The sequence below is a fragment of the Prionailurus bengalensis genome, chromosome C1 (genome assembly GCF_016509475.1).
Source record: "Prionailurus bengalensis isolate Pbe53 chromosome C1, Fcat_Pben_1.1_paternal_pri, whole genome shotgun sequence".
Taxonomy (NCBI): Eukaryota; Metazoa; Chordata; class Mammalia; order Carnivora; family Felidae; genus Prionailurus; species Prionailurus bengalensis.
The window spans coordinates 166949249-166964764 of NC_057345.1; the positions used below are offsets into that span (position 1 = coordinate 166949249).

Here is a 15516-nt window from a genome sequence, read left to right on the forward strand (position 1 = left end):
AATACTGTATCAAGAGATGCAGAAGGGCATTATATCATAATCAAGGGGTCTATAGACCAAGAAGACCTAACAATTGTAAAATTTATGTGCCAAATGTGGAAGCACCCAAATATATAAATCAATTAATCACAAACATAAAGAAACTCATAGATAGTAATACCATAATAGTAGAAGACTTCAACACCCCACTCACAGCAATGGACAGATCATCTAATCAAAAAGTCAACAAGGAAACAATGGCTTTGAATGACACACTGGACCAGATGGACTTAAAAGATATATTCAGAACATTTCATCCTAAAGCAGCAGAATATACATTCTTCTCCAGTGCACGTGGAATGTTCTCCAGAATAGACCATATACTGGGACACAAATCAGCCCTAAGTAAGTACAAAAAGATCGAGATCATACCGTGCATATTTTCAGACCACAATGCTATGAAACTCGAAATCAACCACAAGAAAAAATTTAGAAAGGTAACAAATACTTAGAGACTGAAAACCATCCTACTAAAGAATGAATGGGCTAAACAAAAAGTTAAAGAGGAAATTAAAAAGTATATGGAAGTCAATGAAAATGATAACACCACAACCCAAAACATCTGGGACGCAGCAAAGGAGGTCATAAGAAGAAACTATATAGCAATCCAGGCCTTCCTAAAGAAAGAAGAAAGATCTCAGGTACACAACCTAACCTTACACCTTAAGGAGCTGGAAAAAGAACATCAAATAAAACCCAAAACCAGCAGACGACAGGAAATAATAAAGATTAGAGCAGAAATTAACACTATCGAAACCAAAAAAAAAAAAAACCAGTAGAACAGATCAATGAAACCAGAAGCTGGTTCTTTGGAAGAATTAACAAAATTGATAAACCACTAGCCAGTTTGATCAAAAAGAAAAAGGAAAGGACCCAAATAAATAAAATCAAGAATGAAAGAGGAGAGATCACAACCAACACAGCAGAAATAAAAACAATAATAAGACAATATTATGAGCAATTATATGCCAATAAAATGGGTAATCTGGAAGAAATGGACAAATTCCTAGAAACATATACACTACCAAAACTGAAACAGGAAGAAATACAAAATTTGAACAGACCCATAACCAGGAAGGAAATTGAATTAATAATCAAAAATCTGCCAAAAACCAAGAGTCCAGGGCCAGATGGCTTTCCAGGGGAATTCTACCAAACATTTAAGGAAGAGTTAACGCCTATTCTCTTGAAACTATTCCAAAAAATAGGAATGGAAGGAAAACTTCCAAACTCTTTCTATGAAGCCAGCATTACCTTGGTTCCAAAACCAGACAGAGACCCCACTAAAAAGGAGAACTATAGGCCAATTTCCCAGATGAACATGGATGCAAAAATCCTCAAGATATTAGCCAACCAGATCCAACAATACATTAAAAAAACTATTCACCACGACCAAGTGGGATTTATACCTGGGATGCAGGGCTGGTTCAATATCCACAAAACAATTAACGTGGGGCGCCTGGGTGGCGCAGTCAGTTAAGCGTCCGACTTCAGCCAGGTCACGATCTCGCGGTCCGTGAGTTCGAGCCCCACATCGGGCTCTGGGCTGATGGCTCAGAGCCTGGAGCCTGTTTCCAATTCTGTGTCTCCCTCTCTCTCTGCCCCTCGCCCGTTCATGCTCTGTCTCTCTCTGTCCCAAAAATAAATAAATGTTGAAAAAAAAATTAAAAAAAAAAACACAATTAATGTGATTCATCACATCAATAAAAGAAAGGACAAGAACCATATGATCCTCTCAATAGATGCAGAGAAAGCATTTGACAAAATACAGCATCCTTTCATGATAAAAACCCTCAAGAAAGTAGGGATAGAAGGAGCATACCTCAAGATCATAAAAGCCATATATGAATGACCCAACGCTAATATCCTCCTCAATGGGGAAAAACTGAGAGCTTTCCCCCTAAGGTCAGGAACAAGACAGGGATGTCCACTCTCGCCACTGCTATTCAACACCGTATTGGAAGTCTTAGCCTCTGCAATCAGACAACACAAAGAAATAAAAGGCATCCAAATCAGCCAGGAGGAGGTCAAACCTTCACTCTTCGCAGATGACATGATACTCTACATGGAAAATCCAAAAGATTCCACCAAAAAACTGTTAGAATTGATTCATGAATCCAGCAAAGTTGCAGGATATAAAATCAATGCACAGAAATCAGCTGCATTCCTATACACCAACCATGAAGTGACAGAAAGAGAAATCAAGGAACTGATCCCATTTACAGTTGCACCAAAAACCATAAAATACCTAGGAATAAATCTAACCAAAGAGGTGAAAAATCTATACACTGAAAACTATAGAAAGCTTATGAAAGAAATTGAAGAAGACACAAAAAAATGGAAAAAGATTCCATGCTCCTGGATAGGAAGAACAAATGTTGTTAAAATGTCGATACTACCCAAAGCAATCTACATATTCAATGCAATACCTATCAAAGTAACACCAGCATTCTTCACAGAGCTAGAACAAATAATCCTAAAATCTGTTTGGAACCAGAAAAGACCCCCAAAGAGCCAAAGCGATCTTGAAAAAGAAAACTAAAGCAGGAGGCATCACAATCCCAGACTTCAAGCTATACTACAAAGCTGTAATCATCAAGACAGTATGGTACTGGCACAAGAACAGACACTCAGATCAATGAAACAGAATAGAGAACCCAGAAATGGACCCACAAACGTATGGCCAACTAATCTTTAACAAAGCAGGAAAGAATATCCAATGGGATAAAGACAGTCTCTTCAGCAAGTGGTGCTGGGAAAACTGGACAGTGACATGCAGAAAAATGAACCTGGACCATTTTCTTATACCATACACAAAAATAAACTGAAAATGGATGAAAGACCTTAATGTAAGACAGGAAGCCATCAAAATCCTTGAGGAGAAAGCAGGCAAAACCACTTTGGTCTTGGCCACAGCAACTTCCTACTCAACATGTCTTCAGAGGCAAGGGAAAGAAAAGCAAAAATGAACTACTGGGAGCTCATCAAAATAAAAGCTTTTGTACAGCTAAGGAAACAATCAGCAAAACTAAAAGGCAACCAACAGAATGGGAGAAGATATTTGCAAATGACATATTAGATAAAGGGTTAGTATCCAAAATCTATAAAGAGCTTCTCAAACTCAACACCGAAAAAACAAATAATCCAGTGAAGAAATGGGCAAAAGACATGAATAGACACTTCTCCAAAGAAGACATCCAGATGGCCAGCTGACACATGAAAAAATGCTCAACATCAATCATCATCAGGGAAATACAAATCAAAACCACGATGAGATACCCCTCACACTGTCAGAATGGCTAACATTAACAACTCAGGCGACAACAGATGTTGGCGAGGATGTGAAGAGGATCTCTTTTGCATTGTTGTAGGGAATGCAAGCTGGTGCAGCCACTCTGGAAAACAGTATGGAGGTTCCTCACAAAACTAAAAATGGAACTACCCTACGACCCAGCAATTGCACTACTAGGCATTTATCCAAGGGACACAGGTGTGCTGTTTCAAAGGGACACATGCACCCCAATGTTTATAGCAGCACTATCAACAATAGCCAAAGTATGGAAAAAGCCCAAATGTCCATCGATGGATGAATGGATAAAGAAGATGTGGTATATATATACAATGGAGTATTAGTCGACAATCAAAAAGAATGAAATCTTGCCATTTGCAACTACGTGGATGCAACTGGAGGGTATTATGCTAAGTGAAATTAGTCAGAGAAAGACAAAAATCATATGACTTCGCTCATATGAGGACTTTAAGAGACAAAACAGATGAACATAAGGGAAAGGAAACAAAAATAATATAAAAACAGGCAGAGGAACAAAACAGAAGAGACTCATAAATACTGAGAATAAACTGAGGGTTACAGGAGGGGTTGTGGAAGGGGGATGGGCTAAATGGGTAAGGGGCACTAAGGAATCTACTCCTGAAATCATTGTTGTGCTATATGCTAACTAATTCAGATGTAAAATTTTAAAAATCAAAAATAAAATCAAAAAAATAAAAATAAAAATAAAACAAAAACAACAAAAAAGGAAAAAATGTAGTTTGAAATGCTAATGAATGCAGTACCCAGGTTTTATTTACCTGCTCTTTGAAGAATGGGTGCAAGAGAGGTGAGGGATGGAGTTTAAAATGAGTGTTACTATTAAAGAAATCATGAAAATACCTAATTCTCTGCCAGTACAGTTTTAATCACATTTTCTCTTTATAACTCTACTGAGAAATTGAAAATGTTCGTGTCATTCTGATGTTGAAAAATACAGTATTGTTTAAGTAAAGTTAGCTATTACTCAGAGAGAGACTAGTACTTCCCATACAGTAACCTGCAAAATTGGTATCTCCCTAATTTTTTTAAATCTATGTGGAAACCCCAAACAATGTCAATAATACACCTAAAGGGAAAACAGAAATTTTCTTTGGGTCAACTAACAACTAAGCGTTTTCGATCTGATAAAAAGCAGAGTAAGGAAACTCACTTTATCCAGGAGAAGCTTACTTTTAAATTCCAAACTTCACTCAAAACACTGCATTCAATTTCTACTTATATGAGTTCTATCAAGTCTCTGTACAGTCACAGAATTCAGTGAGCCTTTAAACAGGGTCCATAGAGAAAAGAACTTTAGTCACAAATACAAACTTACAGACTTTTAGCAAAATGCATTCACAATAATCATAAAGCTCATTTTTAAATACAAAATGTCATCTATGTACTAGCTAAAGAATCATTTCCAATTTTTATATAAAGTAGAAAAATCAGGTTGATTCTTATTAAATGTTACTGATAACTCAGGAAATCAGACATTTTTCTTAAAAAGGAAAAAAAAACCCACTCTTTCCTCAAATAGATTTCACATGCAAGTCACTTATAAGAAAATTTCCATTGTCACTGTTCAAACTACCAATATTTACTACAGTTAAGACATTCACTGCTGCCATCTTCAATCACTGGTGTGCCAGTACCTTCAAAGTGTCTTGAAACCAATAGATTCCACAACAGTAGTAAGGGAGGGGCAAGAAGACTAGGAAGGATATCAAGTGAATCCATTTTGCATGCAGTAACATTTAGTTACTAAGAAGAAATACAATGTTGTACACCTGAAACTTTTATAATGTTACACGCTAATTTTACTGAAATGGGCAGAGATGTGACACCTGGTATGAGAATGATCGCTCTTCTAAGAATGAAGTCATTCTAATGATAAATAGGATTAGAGTAACAAACTCATACATGCTTCTGTGGGCCAGGCATAGTTAAGTGCTTTATGTATTATCAATATCTTTACAACGTGAGAAAGATACCGTTAATATCTATTTTTGCAGATGAGGAAAATGAGGCAGACAGAAGTTAAGTGGCTTATTTGAAGTCACAAGTTGGTAAGAAGTGGAGAGAGATAGTGAAAGAGGAAGAACAATTTTAATTCTCTTTTAACAATTCCCTTTTAAGAACATCTAAGCAACCCTGTGTTGAACAAAATGTATGATACACTGAAGATGCTTAAAGAGGAGTAAGTAAAATGCTTTTAAATACTGGTATTTACCATTTAAATACTGGTATTTGCCATTTCCAATTTTGCCCATAAAAATAGGGATGTGGTAAGAACAATCAAGGCACGGATAAAGCTTTCCAGATTTACAAAACCCACATAACTGAAGCAATAAAGCGGGAGGAGGAACTCATTAGAATATTTGGAGCATGAGTACTACACAGACTAAAAGATAAAGTGGGATTCTGCTGCTGTAGCGGAAAAAGTACCGCAGTGGAACATATCAAGATGAAGTGATCCTGGGTAAATCACTACAGGTCTATGAACCCATCCCCCCACCCCCAGATGTCTATGGCCTTTCCCTCTTTGAATCTGCCATGCCTGAATCCCTAAACTGGAGTAAGAATCCAGCTTTCCACACTGCCAATCTGGGCTCTTCCATGCCACCACGCCCATTTTGAGGCTGACTTCTGCCAAACGTGGGTGGGAGGCTCGGGTCAGAATCTGTTCCACACAGAAATCACAGAAGCTGCAGAGAGGCCCCTCACTAGAAACAGTCTTATGCTGCACTTAAGGGACCTAGACGCCACCAGGCTAGGGCTAAGGGGAGCCTCTTACTAGCAGCACGGTTGGATACTCCTCTTTGGGTGAACCCTAGCCCAAACTGCATCGGCCCGTAACCAGTGAGCGCTCGGATCACAAGACTGCGGTGCCCACTCCTTCTCAGCCAGTCTCATACCTACCACAGGGTCAGCGGCTCCGCCTACCACCTCCCTGGTGAACGCTTGGCAGTCATCCAGGCCGCTGCTGGGCCAGAACCCGCGCCGCACGTTTAAGGTTGACCGTCCCACAGTAGTGCCTCAAACACCTGAGCTAGAAGGCTAGCGGGCATGTGCTTCCGGTGGGCGCCAACCAATGGCAGGCCAGGCTCCATCCGCACTGCTGATTGGCTCCCATATCCCGCAAGGTGGCAACTCTCGCAGGAGTTTAAACACTGGTAAGTGCTGTGCCGTTACTGGCTGAATCAAAGTGGGACAAGAGTGAACGTTCCTTAAGCACAGATATGCCAAGCCCATTTTTTTGTTTAACTTTTGCCTAATCGAAGAGCTAAATTATCTATGTATATTGACAATGTGTCCCAGTTCTCGTTTGAAATAGGAACTCAATGTTTTATGAATGGTCCATTAGCATTTGATTGCAGGAATCCTATCGCGTCAACAAAAGAATAAAACAAGTGCTTACTATGGGCAAAGCACTGTGCCAAGCACCTTGGACAAAAACTGAACTGCAGCTCCAATTTTCTGAGTTACAATTAAACTGGGATAACATTTAAATACATTAAAAGTTAAATCATTATAGGGGCACCTGGATGGCTCAGTCCGTTAAGCCTCCAACTTCCACTCAGGTCACAATCTGCCAGTTGGTGGATATGAGCCCCACATTGGGCTCTGTGGTTACAGTTCAGAGCCTGGAGCCTGCCTGGGATACTGTGTCTCCCTCTCTCTCTGTCCCTCTCTGCTTGCACTCTCTCTCTCTCTCAAAAATAAATAAACATTAAAAAAATATTTTTAAGTTAAATAAATGAGCTACATTTTAAAAAATACAATAATATAAGAACTGACAGCAAAGTTGCAAGTTCTTTGCTAATTGCCAAAAATGCGGAACAAAGTATGAATAGAAACAGAGAGAATGAGAAATGAAGGGACCAGGAAGGGAAATATGGAAGGAAGGACTGAAAAAGCTACAAGATGACGAGGGTATTGAAGGCAGAAAGGTGTATTTACGTATTGTAATTACGAAATTGCGAAATACGTATTGTATTTACGAAAATGTGAGAAGGGAAAGAAGCTTACCTGTGGTTATGCAATTACGTCTGTGAGACATGAGTGGTAAGGAGACAGAGAAATAGGAATATAAAAATAATTTTTAATTTGTTCAACAATCAAAATACTTGTAATAGTGAAAATTCTGTGTATTAGATAAGTGGGAGGTTTACCCACAGTCTTATTCTTCAGAACTCTGTACAATACACCTTTCTGCCACGATTAAAGTGTTCTGTGTGGGCACCGTCCACTAGCCACAAGCAGCTTTGAGCACTTCAAGTATGGCTAATGCAACTGAGTAACTGACTTTTTATTATTTAAATTATAGTTAATTTAATTAACTCAATGGATTTTTATTTTAATTTAAATAGCTGCAATTACCAGATGGTTGAATGAAACTATTCTAAGTGGTACCTATGAGTCTGTTCTACAATCAAGATATTTAAAAGATGTAGGTCGGGGCGCAGTCGGTTAAGCGTCCGACTTCAGCCAGGTCACGATCTCCCGGTCCGTGAGTTCGAGCCCCGCGTCGGGCTCTGGGCTGATGGCTCAGAGCCTGGAGCCTGTTTCCGATTCTGTGTCTCCCTCTCTCTGCCCCTCCCCCGTTCATGCTCTGTCTCTCTCTGTCCCAAAAAAATAAATAAACGTTAAAAAAAAAAAAAAAAAGATGTAGGTCATCAAGTTGAATGAAAAGGACCAGGTCTACAGCAGGGGAGGAGGGACTATCAGGTGTTACATATTATTCTCAAACTCAAACAAAGACACACAAACTCAAGAAAAAGAAGGAGTATACCATTTCTCAAGTACCTACCACATACAGGCTAGGTGCATGAATACACTATCAGTAGACAGTAGCCTTACAGCTGGGAAAAAATGGAGACTCTGGACCTTTATCACCAATAAATATCAGTGATAAAACCTATTTAAAAATTTCAAATAAGGCAAAACATTTTTACTTATATAATGTATGAAGACTAATATTGATAATCAGTAAATATTGTAATTATATCACAGTTTTAGAAATTTTGGAAAACAACGACAAGAATTTACTATTTTCTCCTTGCATTTCAAAAGTAAGTTACAATATCATCTCTCGTTTTTTAAAAAAAGAAATGTATAAGAATTTTGGAAGAAAAACTTAGGGGAAAACTGGATTTCATGTGAGATAAACATAAATGTTTATCATTCTAATAATTGTGCATTAAAGGTTACATGTTTTAAAGCCTTGAAAATTTAAAATTTTTTTAATGTTTATTTTTTGAGAGAGAGAGACTGAGTGTGAGCCAGGAAGGGGAAGAAAGAGAGGGAGACACAGAATCTGAAGCAGGCTCCAGGCTCCGTACTGTCAGCACAGAGCCCAATACCAGGTTAGAACCCACAAACCATGAGATCATGACCTGAGCCAAAGTCAAATGCTTAACCAACTGAGTCACCCAGGTGCCCCTAAAGACTTGAAAAATTTAATCTGCAAATACACAGCACATCTTTTCTCTAAAATTATACCCATTAATAATCATTCTTTCAAACCTCAGAATTTTAGTTGTTTTAGCTACACGTGACTCATGTTCAAATATGATTTTATATGACTTGAAATACGGCAAAACTGTTATTGTTGAGTGATAAAAAACATCTACGGTTGATTGTGGTGATGGTTGCACAATGCTGTGAACATACTAAAAACCATTTAATTGAACATTTTAAATGGGTGAATTGTATGATGTATGAATTATATCTCAAGGAAGCTGCTTAAAATGATAAGACATAAAGAAACTAAATTTCAGGACACCTGGCTGGCTTGTTCAGAAGTGCATGTGACCCTTGATTTAGGGGTCATCGGTTTGAGCCCCATGCTGGGTGCAGAGATTACTAAAAAAAATCAAACTTAAATTTAAAAAAATAAAGAAAGTAAATTTCTTATTTTGCTTACATATGTGGTATTTCATTTGATTGAGTGATAAAGAAATTTTGCTTTCTTAGCATTTCCCAATATTTCTGTTCCTGGTTTTGTTTTATGCAATCTTTTATCTCTTCTTTAAGAAAAAAATGAACTACTCTAATTATCAGCTTCAAATTTTCAGGATATCAATCAGTAATTTGTATTACAAATTACTCTGTTATTTGTATTACAAAGAATAAAAATTGCCCAGTCAATGCAGTTCAAAAAAATTATACATTTTCCACTAGATGGCACTGGTGTGCAAATAGCTTTGCTAGAATCTGCAGATTCATCTATTATTAACATTACTACATTGTTTTCATTCACTTTGATTGGTCTGGGTAAGATAAAGAGACGTGGAAAGTTAAAACAAGAGACTTCCTTTGCTTACTAAGCTCCTGGGTAAACAAAGTCCCCATTTTAAAGTTTTTTTTTTTTTCAACGTTTTTATTTATTTTTGGGACAGAGAGAGACAGAGCATGAACGGGGGAGGGGCAGAGAGAGAGGGAGACACAGAACCGGAAACAGACTCCAGGCTCTGAGCCATCAGCCCACAGCCCGACGCGGGGCTCGAACTCACGGACCGCGAGATCGTGACCTGGCTGAAGTCGGACGCTTAACCGACTGCGCCACCCAGGCGCCCCAAAAGTCCCCATTTTAAAGACACAAGATGTAACACAAGGAGAAATTGTCATAATCTTGTGCTAAAGCTAGAGTAAGAACCCACAATCCCTGACTCTTAATTGCTATCATACAAGTATACAATATCAAGAGTGGGGAAGTGGAAACGCTAGTCAAAAGGAACAAAAAACTTTATTATCTCATTTTATCCCTAACTATAAAATCCTAACTATACAAGACCAATCTGTAAACTTCATAAAGGAAGAAGAGTGATCATTTTAATATTATATCACTTGAGTATAGCACAGTGCCCAACACATAGTAGACAGTCAAAAAACATTCGGTGTTTAAATAAATGGATAAATTAACTAAGGTTAACAACAACCCCATGTAGTAGGTAATATTATTTCTACTTGCAATTGAGGAACTGAAGTTGGAAATATGAAGTAACTCATATTCACAATTCAGTGGCAAAAGCATTTTTCATTCTTGAACATTATTTTTCATTCTTGAACATTCAAAGAGGTCTGCTCCTGGACCACCTCTGGTTCATTCTTTTTACTTCATTCCAACTCCACTACGAAATCCTGATCTTGTTCCCGAATTTCTTCTAGCTTTCCGATGACCTCTTGTCAAGTCCCTTCAACAAGAAGTCTTAGAAGTCAGTATGCATTCCCACTTTGTTTGCCATTAAGACTTTTCCTAGTGCTATAGTTGAACAGTCCACCTTTTCAGCCCTCAAATCCCCAAGGTTTGTGGGAGTCGAGCAGATCAGCAGATAGATTCTGGTTTGGGCTCTGTTATTTGTATCTCTATATAGTCTCTGGCATTCCAAGGGCCTCAATTTCCTCATCTCAATTTTCTCAACAAATGAGGCTGGAATTGGATGATCTCAAAGGTTCTTTTTAGCTCTGAGACTATATGGTTTTTAACTTTATCCTAGAGTGGTCCTCTATTGAGTTTATGACCAAGATGGCAAGTTTTAGAGGAAGAATGCTTGGGCTCGGGTTGGGAAGGCTGTGCGCCAGACGGGCCTGTTCTGGCCACAGAGAATGAGGATTGCACACCCGGCGTTTGTTTCAGCGGACTGCTAGACTGACTGGGTCGGCCTACCCCACCCCGAGCCGCTAGGGGGCGCTGGAGGCCGTTCCCCGGAAGCTGGCACTCTGCGCGGCCGCACAGCGGCCGGCGCGAGACCCTTGCGTCTTCCGGAAGCGGAGCCCTGGACGCGCAACGGCTGGGTGTGCGACCACGGTGGTGGCTGGCGCGCCTGAGAAGACAAGAACTGAAGGGGACCCGGGCCTGCCTCCCGCGCCGGGCTGGAACACCATGGACGAAGCAGGCAGCTGTGCGAGCGGCGGAGGGTTCCGCCCGGGCGTGGATAGCCTGGACGAGCCCCCCAACAGCCGCATCTTCCTGGTGATCAGCAAGTACACGCCCGAGTCGGTGCTGAGGGAGCGCTTCTCGCCCTTCGGCGAGATCCAGGACATCTGGGTGGTGCGGGACAAGCACACCAAGGAGTCCAAGGGCATCGCCTTCGTCAAGTTTGCCCGTAGCTCGCAGGCCTGCAGGGCCATGGAGGAGATGCACGGCCAGTGCCTCAGCCCCAACGACACCAAGCCCATCAAGGTGCAGGTGCCCGGGTTGGGATGCCCGCGGGAGCGGGAGGGGATGGGCCTTCCTGCACCCGAAGCTGTGTCAGGTGGGGTCGAGGTAGTACATCCGCTCCCTGGAGCGGAGTGGGCGGCGCCTGGCATTCCGGGGGCGGGAGGAGGGGCGGATGGTGTTGCGCACAGGGTTTCTCGGGCCGCCCGGCCCGCGAGGCAGCCCTGAGGTGCGGCAAGAATGTCGGCCCCGACTTGGGCCGCGGAGCTATAGTGACTGAGCCTCTCCCCTACTCCCGCCATCTCTAGTCCAGAGCTCTGGCTTCCACGACCCACCTCTGGCCCTCCTCTCTCATAACCCCGTTTACCATGTATGAAAATAGTTTGCTTTTCCTCAGGGTGGTACGGAGCTTAGCAACTTGATAAACATACGTTAAGTGTGGCCTCTCTGGTGTTGGGCGCTTTCCCAGTGCCACACGAAAGTATGCATGTATATAATATTTGAGTGGAGGTGACTCAGACCGCTGCTGTTGTAGATTTGTCACACCGTTGTGATTTTTAAAATCATTTTAATTAAGCCCTCTTTGCGAAACTATAATTGGCAAACGTTTTGTTTCTGCCACTTTTCTTTGAAAGCAACCCAAAATAAACTGCCTTAAGAAGAGCCAAATCATTGTGATGGTAGTGTAGTTGTGCTATTATTGTTTCTTTGCGTACTCATAGTTCACCCTGGAGGTCCTTATATTGAGTTTCCAGACTTGTGTAAAAGTAACAACTGACACGTGGCAGGAAGGGTGATTTTGACGGTTATTCGTTTTAACCTATGCTTTTAGCACAGTGCTCGTCACATGGTAGACCCCGCGCATAGATCTTGGTGGTCATTAGTAGCCAAAATGTCCTTCCTTACTGGCTGTGGATTGTGTTCAGGACCCAGTCCTGAGGACCTGACAGTTGCTTAAACTGTACCCCCGCCCGTCGTGTAGAAATAGTTGCTGTATATGTAACTCTGTTGGAGCCTTCCACAAAATTCTTTTCCCTCAACTTTTTCCTTCTTGCTTTTTTTCCACTTAACAACAGAGAACTGATAAGAATACTACTAATACTGACTTTTATAAATGAAAGACGGAGAGAGAGTTTAGTCTCTGGAGGTCTTCCCTATGCCTCCATCCACAAAAGAGAAGGAACATAGGAATATACCAACAACACAGTAGACCATAGACATGCCCTTTACTTCCATCCCCAACCTTCTGAAATGGAGCAGAACAGATCATCAATAAGATGAATTGTAAGGCCGCCGCATATACTAGATCAGTGGCTGACAAACTTTTTCTGTAAAAGGACAAATAGTAAATATTTTAGGCTTTGTGAACCACATACCGTCTCTGTCACATATTTTCTTTCTTTTTAACAGCCCTTTAAAAATGTAAAAACAATTCCTAGATCATGAGCTATTGAAAAAGAGTAAGCTGTGGTTTGTTGATTCCCTAGATTGATTTAATTTTTATCTCCTTCCAATTAAATTAACAGAGAAGGTTTTTATACTTTCTGAATATAACCACAGAGATCTGTTGGTAACCCAAAAAAATGCTCCAGATCTGAAACCTATAGAATCCCCTTTCCTTGATTAAATTCCTACAAGAGAAGTAAAAGCCCCAATACTGGGACCCTCCTTTTTAATCACAGAAAAGTTATTCCCCAAAATAAAGTTGAAGTTCTGTTTTTCACATTTTGGTCCACTCAGTTTCAGACAGAGGATTGTTAGACTACAGGGCCTAGCTAGACCAAGTTCATTCTTCAGCAGGTTCAGCTCTGTCTGTCTTCCACTAGAATGTAGTTTTTTTGTTTGTTTGTTGTTACTGTGGTTATTGTTTTTAGTATTTCCAGTTAAATTAACACAGCTTCAACTTTTCTCATGTAGTTTGCTTTCGCAAAGTTCCGTAGTATCTATGAGACAAATAAAATTATAGGCCTAGAGCCAGAAAAGATTGACTAGGTAAGAATTATTTTGTGACCAGCTACATTACCTGGAGGAAAGGGGTAAACCTAAAATGTAGAAAAGTCTTGTTTTCTAGCTTTTCATGAATGCCTCTTTAGAGCCTGTAGTCTGAACATAAATCTCAGGAGAAATCATCCATTAGGTGGCTAATTATTATACATGTGTTCTGCTCAGACACTGCTTGCCTTATTGGAAATTTGAAACACTCCGGTCTTCTAAAATTTAGAAATTTGTGATTTGATGACACCTACAACCTCAAATCTTACTTGAGATTCTTTTTGCCCCCCAGTGTCTTCCCATATTCTTAAATGTTTCCTATTTTATTTTTCTATTGATCATCCATTACCGATACATCCACTAGACTTTCTAGTGGGTCATTTCTGTATTACTCAATATTCTATTACTAATACCTCATACACTGTTTGGCAGGTAGTGTAAGTTTATTGAAGGAGTAACAGTGGACTCTGTTAGGAGACATAGGAATATGTCTCCAGCTATATCTTGTAAACAAGGCCCTACACCTCTATGACAGCTGTTTTCCAAGCGAACATAATGACTTTATGTTTTAGTACTTCTAAAATCCCCTGGCTTTATAGGTTTTCTATCCTTTTGGTTGCTGCCTCCTACTCTAGAAATCCATAAGTTCAGGTTTTCTCATACTCAAATGGTATACAGCTCCCCCTTTAAAGTAGAAGAAAAAAGAAGCCTTAAGGGCTTGTGGTGATTTATATTAATTTTATTACATGTCTTCAAATTATAAAAAACAAACCTAGCCATTAAAGTTCTTATCCTTATGGCTCTATAAAAAAATCCACAATCCTAGTTAGAGATTTTAAGATTCCTCTAGAACAATATAAAACCAAAACAATTTATATTATAAAGTAATAATCTAATGTCATAATCCAAGTAATGATAATCTAAGTAGTCCAATGTCACAGATGATGTTTTCAGTAAAACTAAATAGTAGAAAATGCTAACAGTAGAAAATGGAGCCTCAGGTAGTGCTGTGCATTTTCTTACTTACATAAATCATTTGGGTGGTCACTGAGACGATCCAGTAATTATGGTTATGTTACCTTTTCTTAAAGGTACATATTAGAAAGAAAACAAAAATATGACATCCTAGACTTAAACCCAACTGTGTCAATATTACATTAAATATTAGTAGACTAGACATGCCAATTAAAAGGCGGAGATTATCAGGATTTGTAAAAAAAAAAAAAAAAAAAAAGCTAAATATTATGTACAAGGGATACAAAGCAGTTGAAAGTAAAAGGATAAGAAAAGCTGGTGTGATGTTGTACAAAATGGTCATCAACACAAGGAGTATTAACAGATAGGGTAATTTCATAGGAATAAAAATATCAATCAAAAAGTACATAACAATCCCAAATGTTTATGCAGCCAATAATACAGCTTCAAAATACGTGAAGCATGATTGGTAGAACCTGAAGGAGAAAGATAAATTCACAATCAGGTATTTAAACTCCTTTCTTAGTATCTGATAGAACAACTAGACAAAATTTGCAAAGATAAGGAATATTTTAATAACACTGTTAATCAGCCATGAAACTGACATCTATTGAACGCTGTACCCAGCAGCTGCAGAGTACTTATTCGTTTTCAGTGCACTGGCTTGCCCTTGGTAAACAAAAATGCAAAAGTAAAAATGTATTTGGGGGGGCGCCTAGGTGGCTCAGTTGGTTAAGCATCCGACTTCGGCTCAGGTCATGATCTCGCGGTTTGTGGGTTCAAGCCCTGCATCAGGCTCTGTGCTGACAGCTCAGAGCCTGGAGCCTGCTTTGGATTCTGTGTCTCCCTCTCTCTGTGCCCCTCCCCTGCTCACACTCTGTCTCTGTCTCTCTCAAAAATAAACATTAAATGGGGCGCCTGGGTGGCACAGTCGGTTAAGCGTCCGACTTCAGCCAGGTCACGATCTCGCGGTCCGTGAGTTCGAGCCCCGCGTCGGGCTGTGGGCTGACGGCTCAGAGCCTGGAGCCTGTTTCCG

General features: G+C 39.9%; 1 protein-coding gene across 9 annotated transcripts in view; it reads left to right on the top strand.

Annotated features, from left to right (window-relative positions):
- The first annotated feature begins 11052 nt into the window (after positions 1–11052).
- RBM45 (RNA binding motif protein 45) overlaps positions 11053–15516 on the top strand; it is a 39556-nt gene continuing 35092 nt past the window's right edge. For 5 of the 9 annotated variants that reach the window (XR_006296872.1, XR_006296870.1, XR_006296871.1 and 2 more), the window contains exon 1: positions 11110–11543. Coding sequence is in view for 5 of the 9 variants with exons in the window: in XM_043577146.1 (XP_043433081.1) it covers positions 11238–11543 (306 nt within the window). In the remaining 4 variants the exon portion in view is untranslated. Of the gene's footprint in view, positions 11544–15516 lie in introns of all 9 variants that reach the window. The other 4 variants (XM_043577148.1, XM_043577147.1, XR_006296873.1 and 1 more) reach the window with 3 other exon arrangements.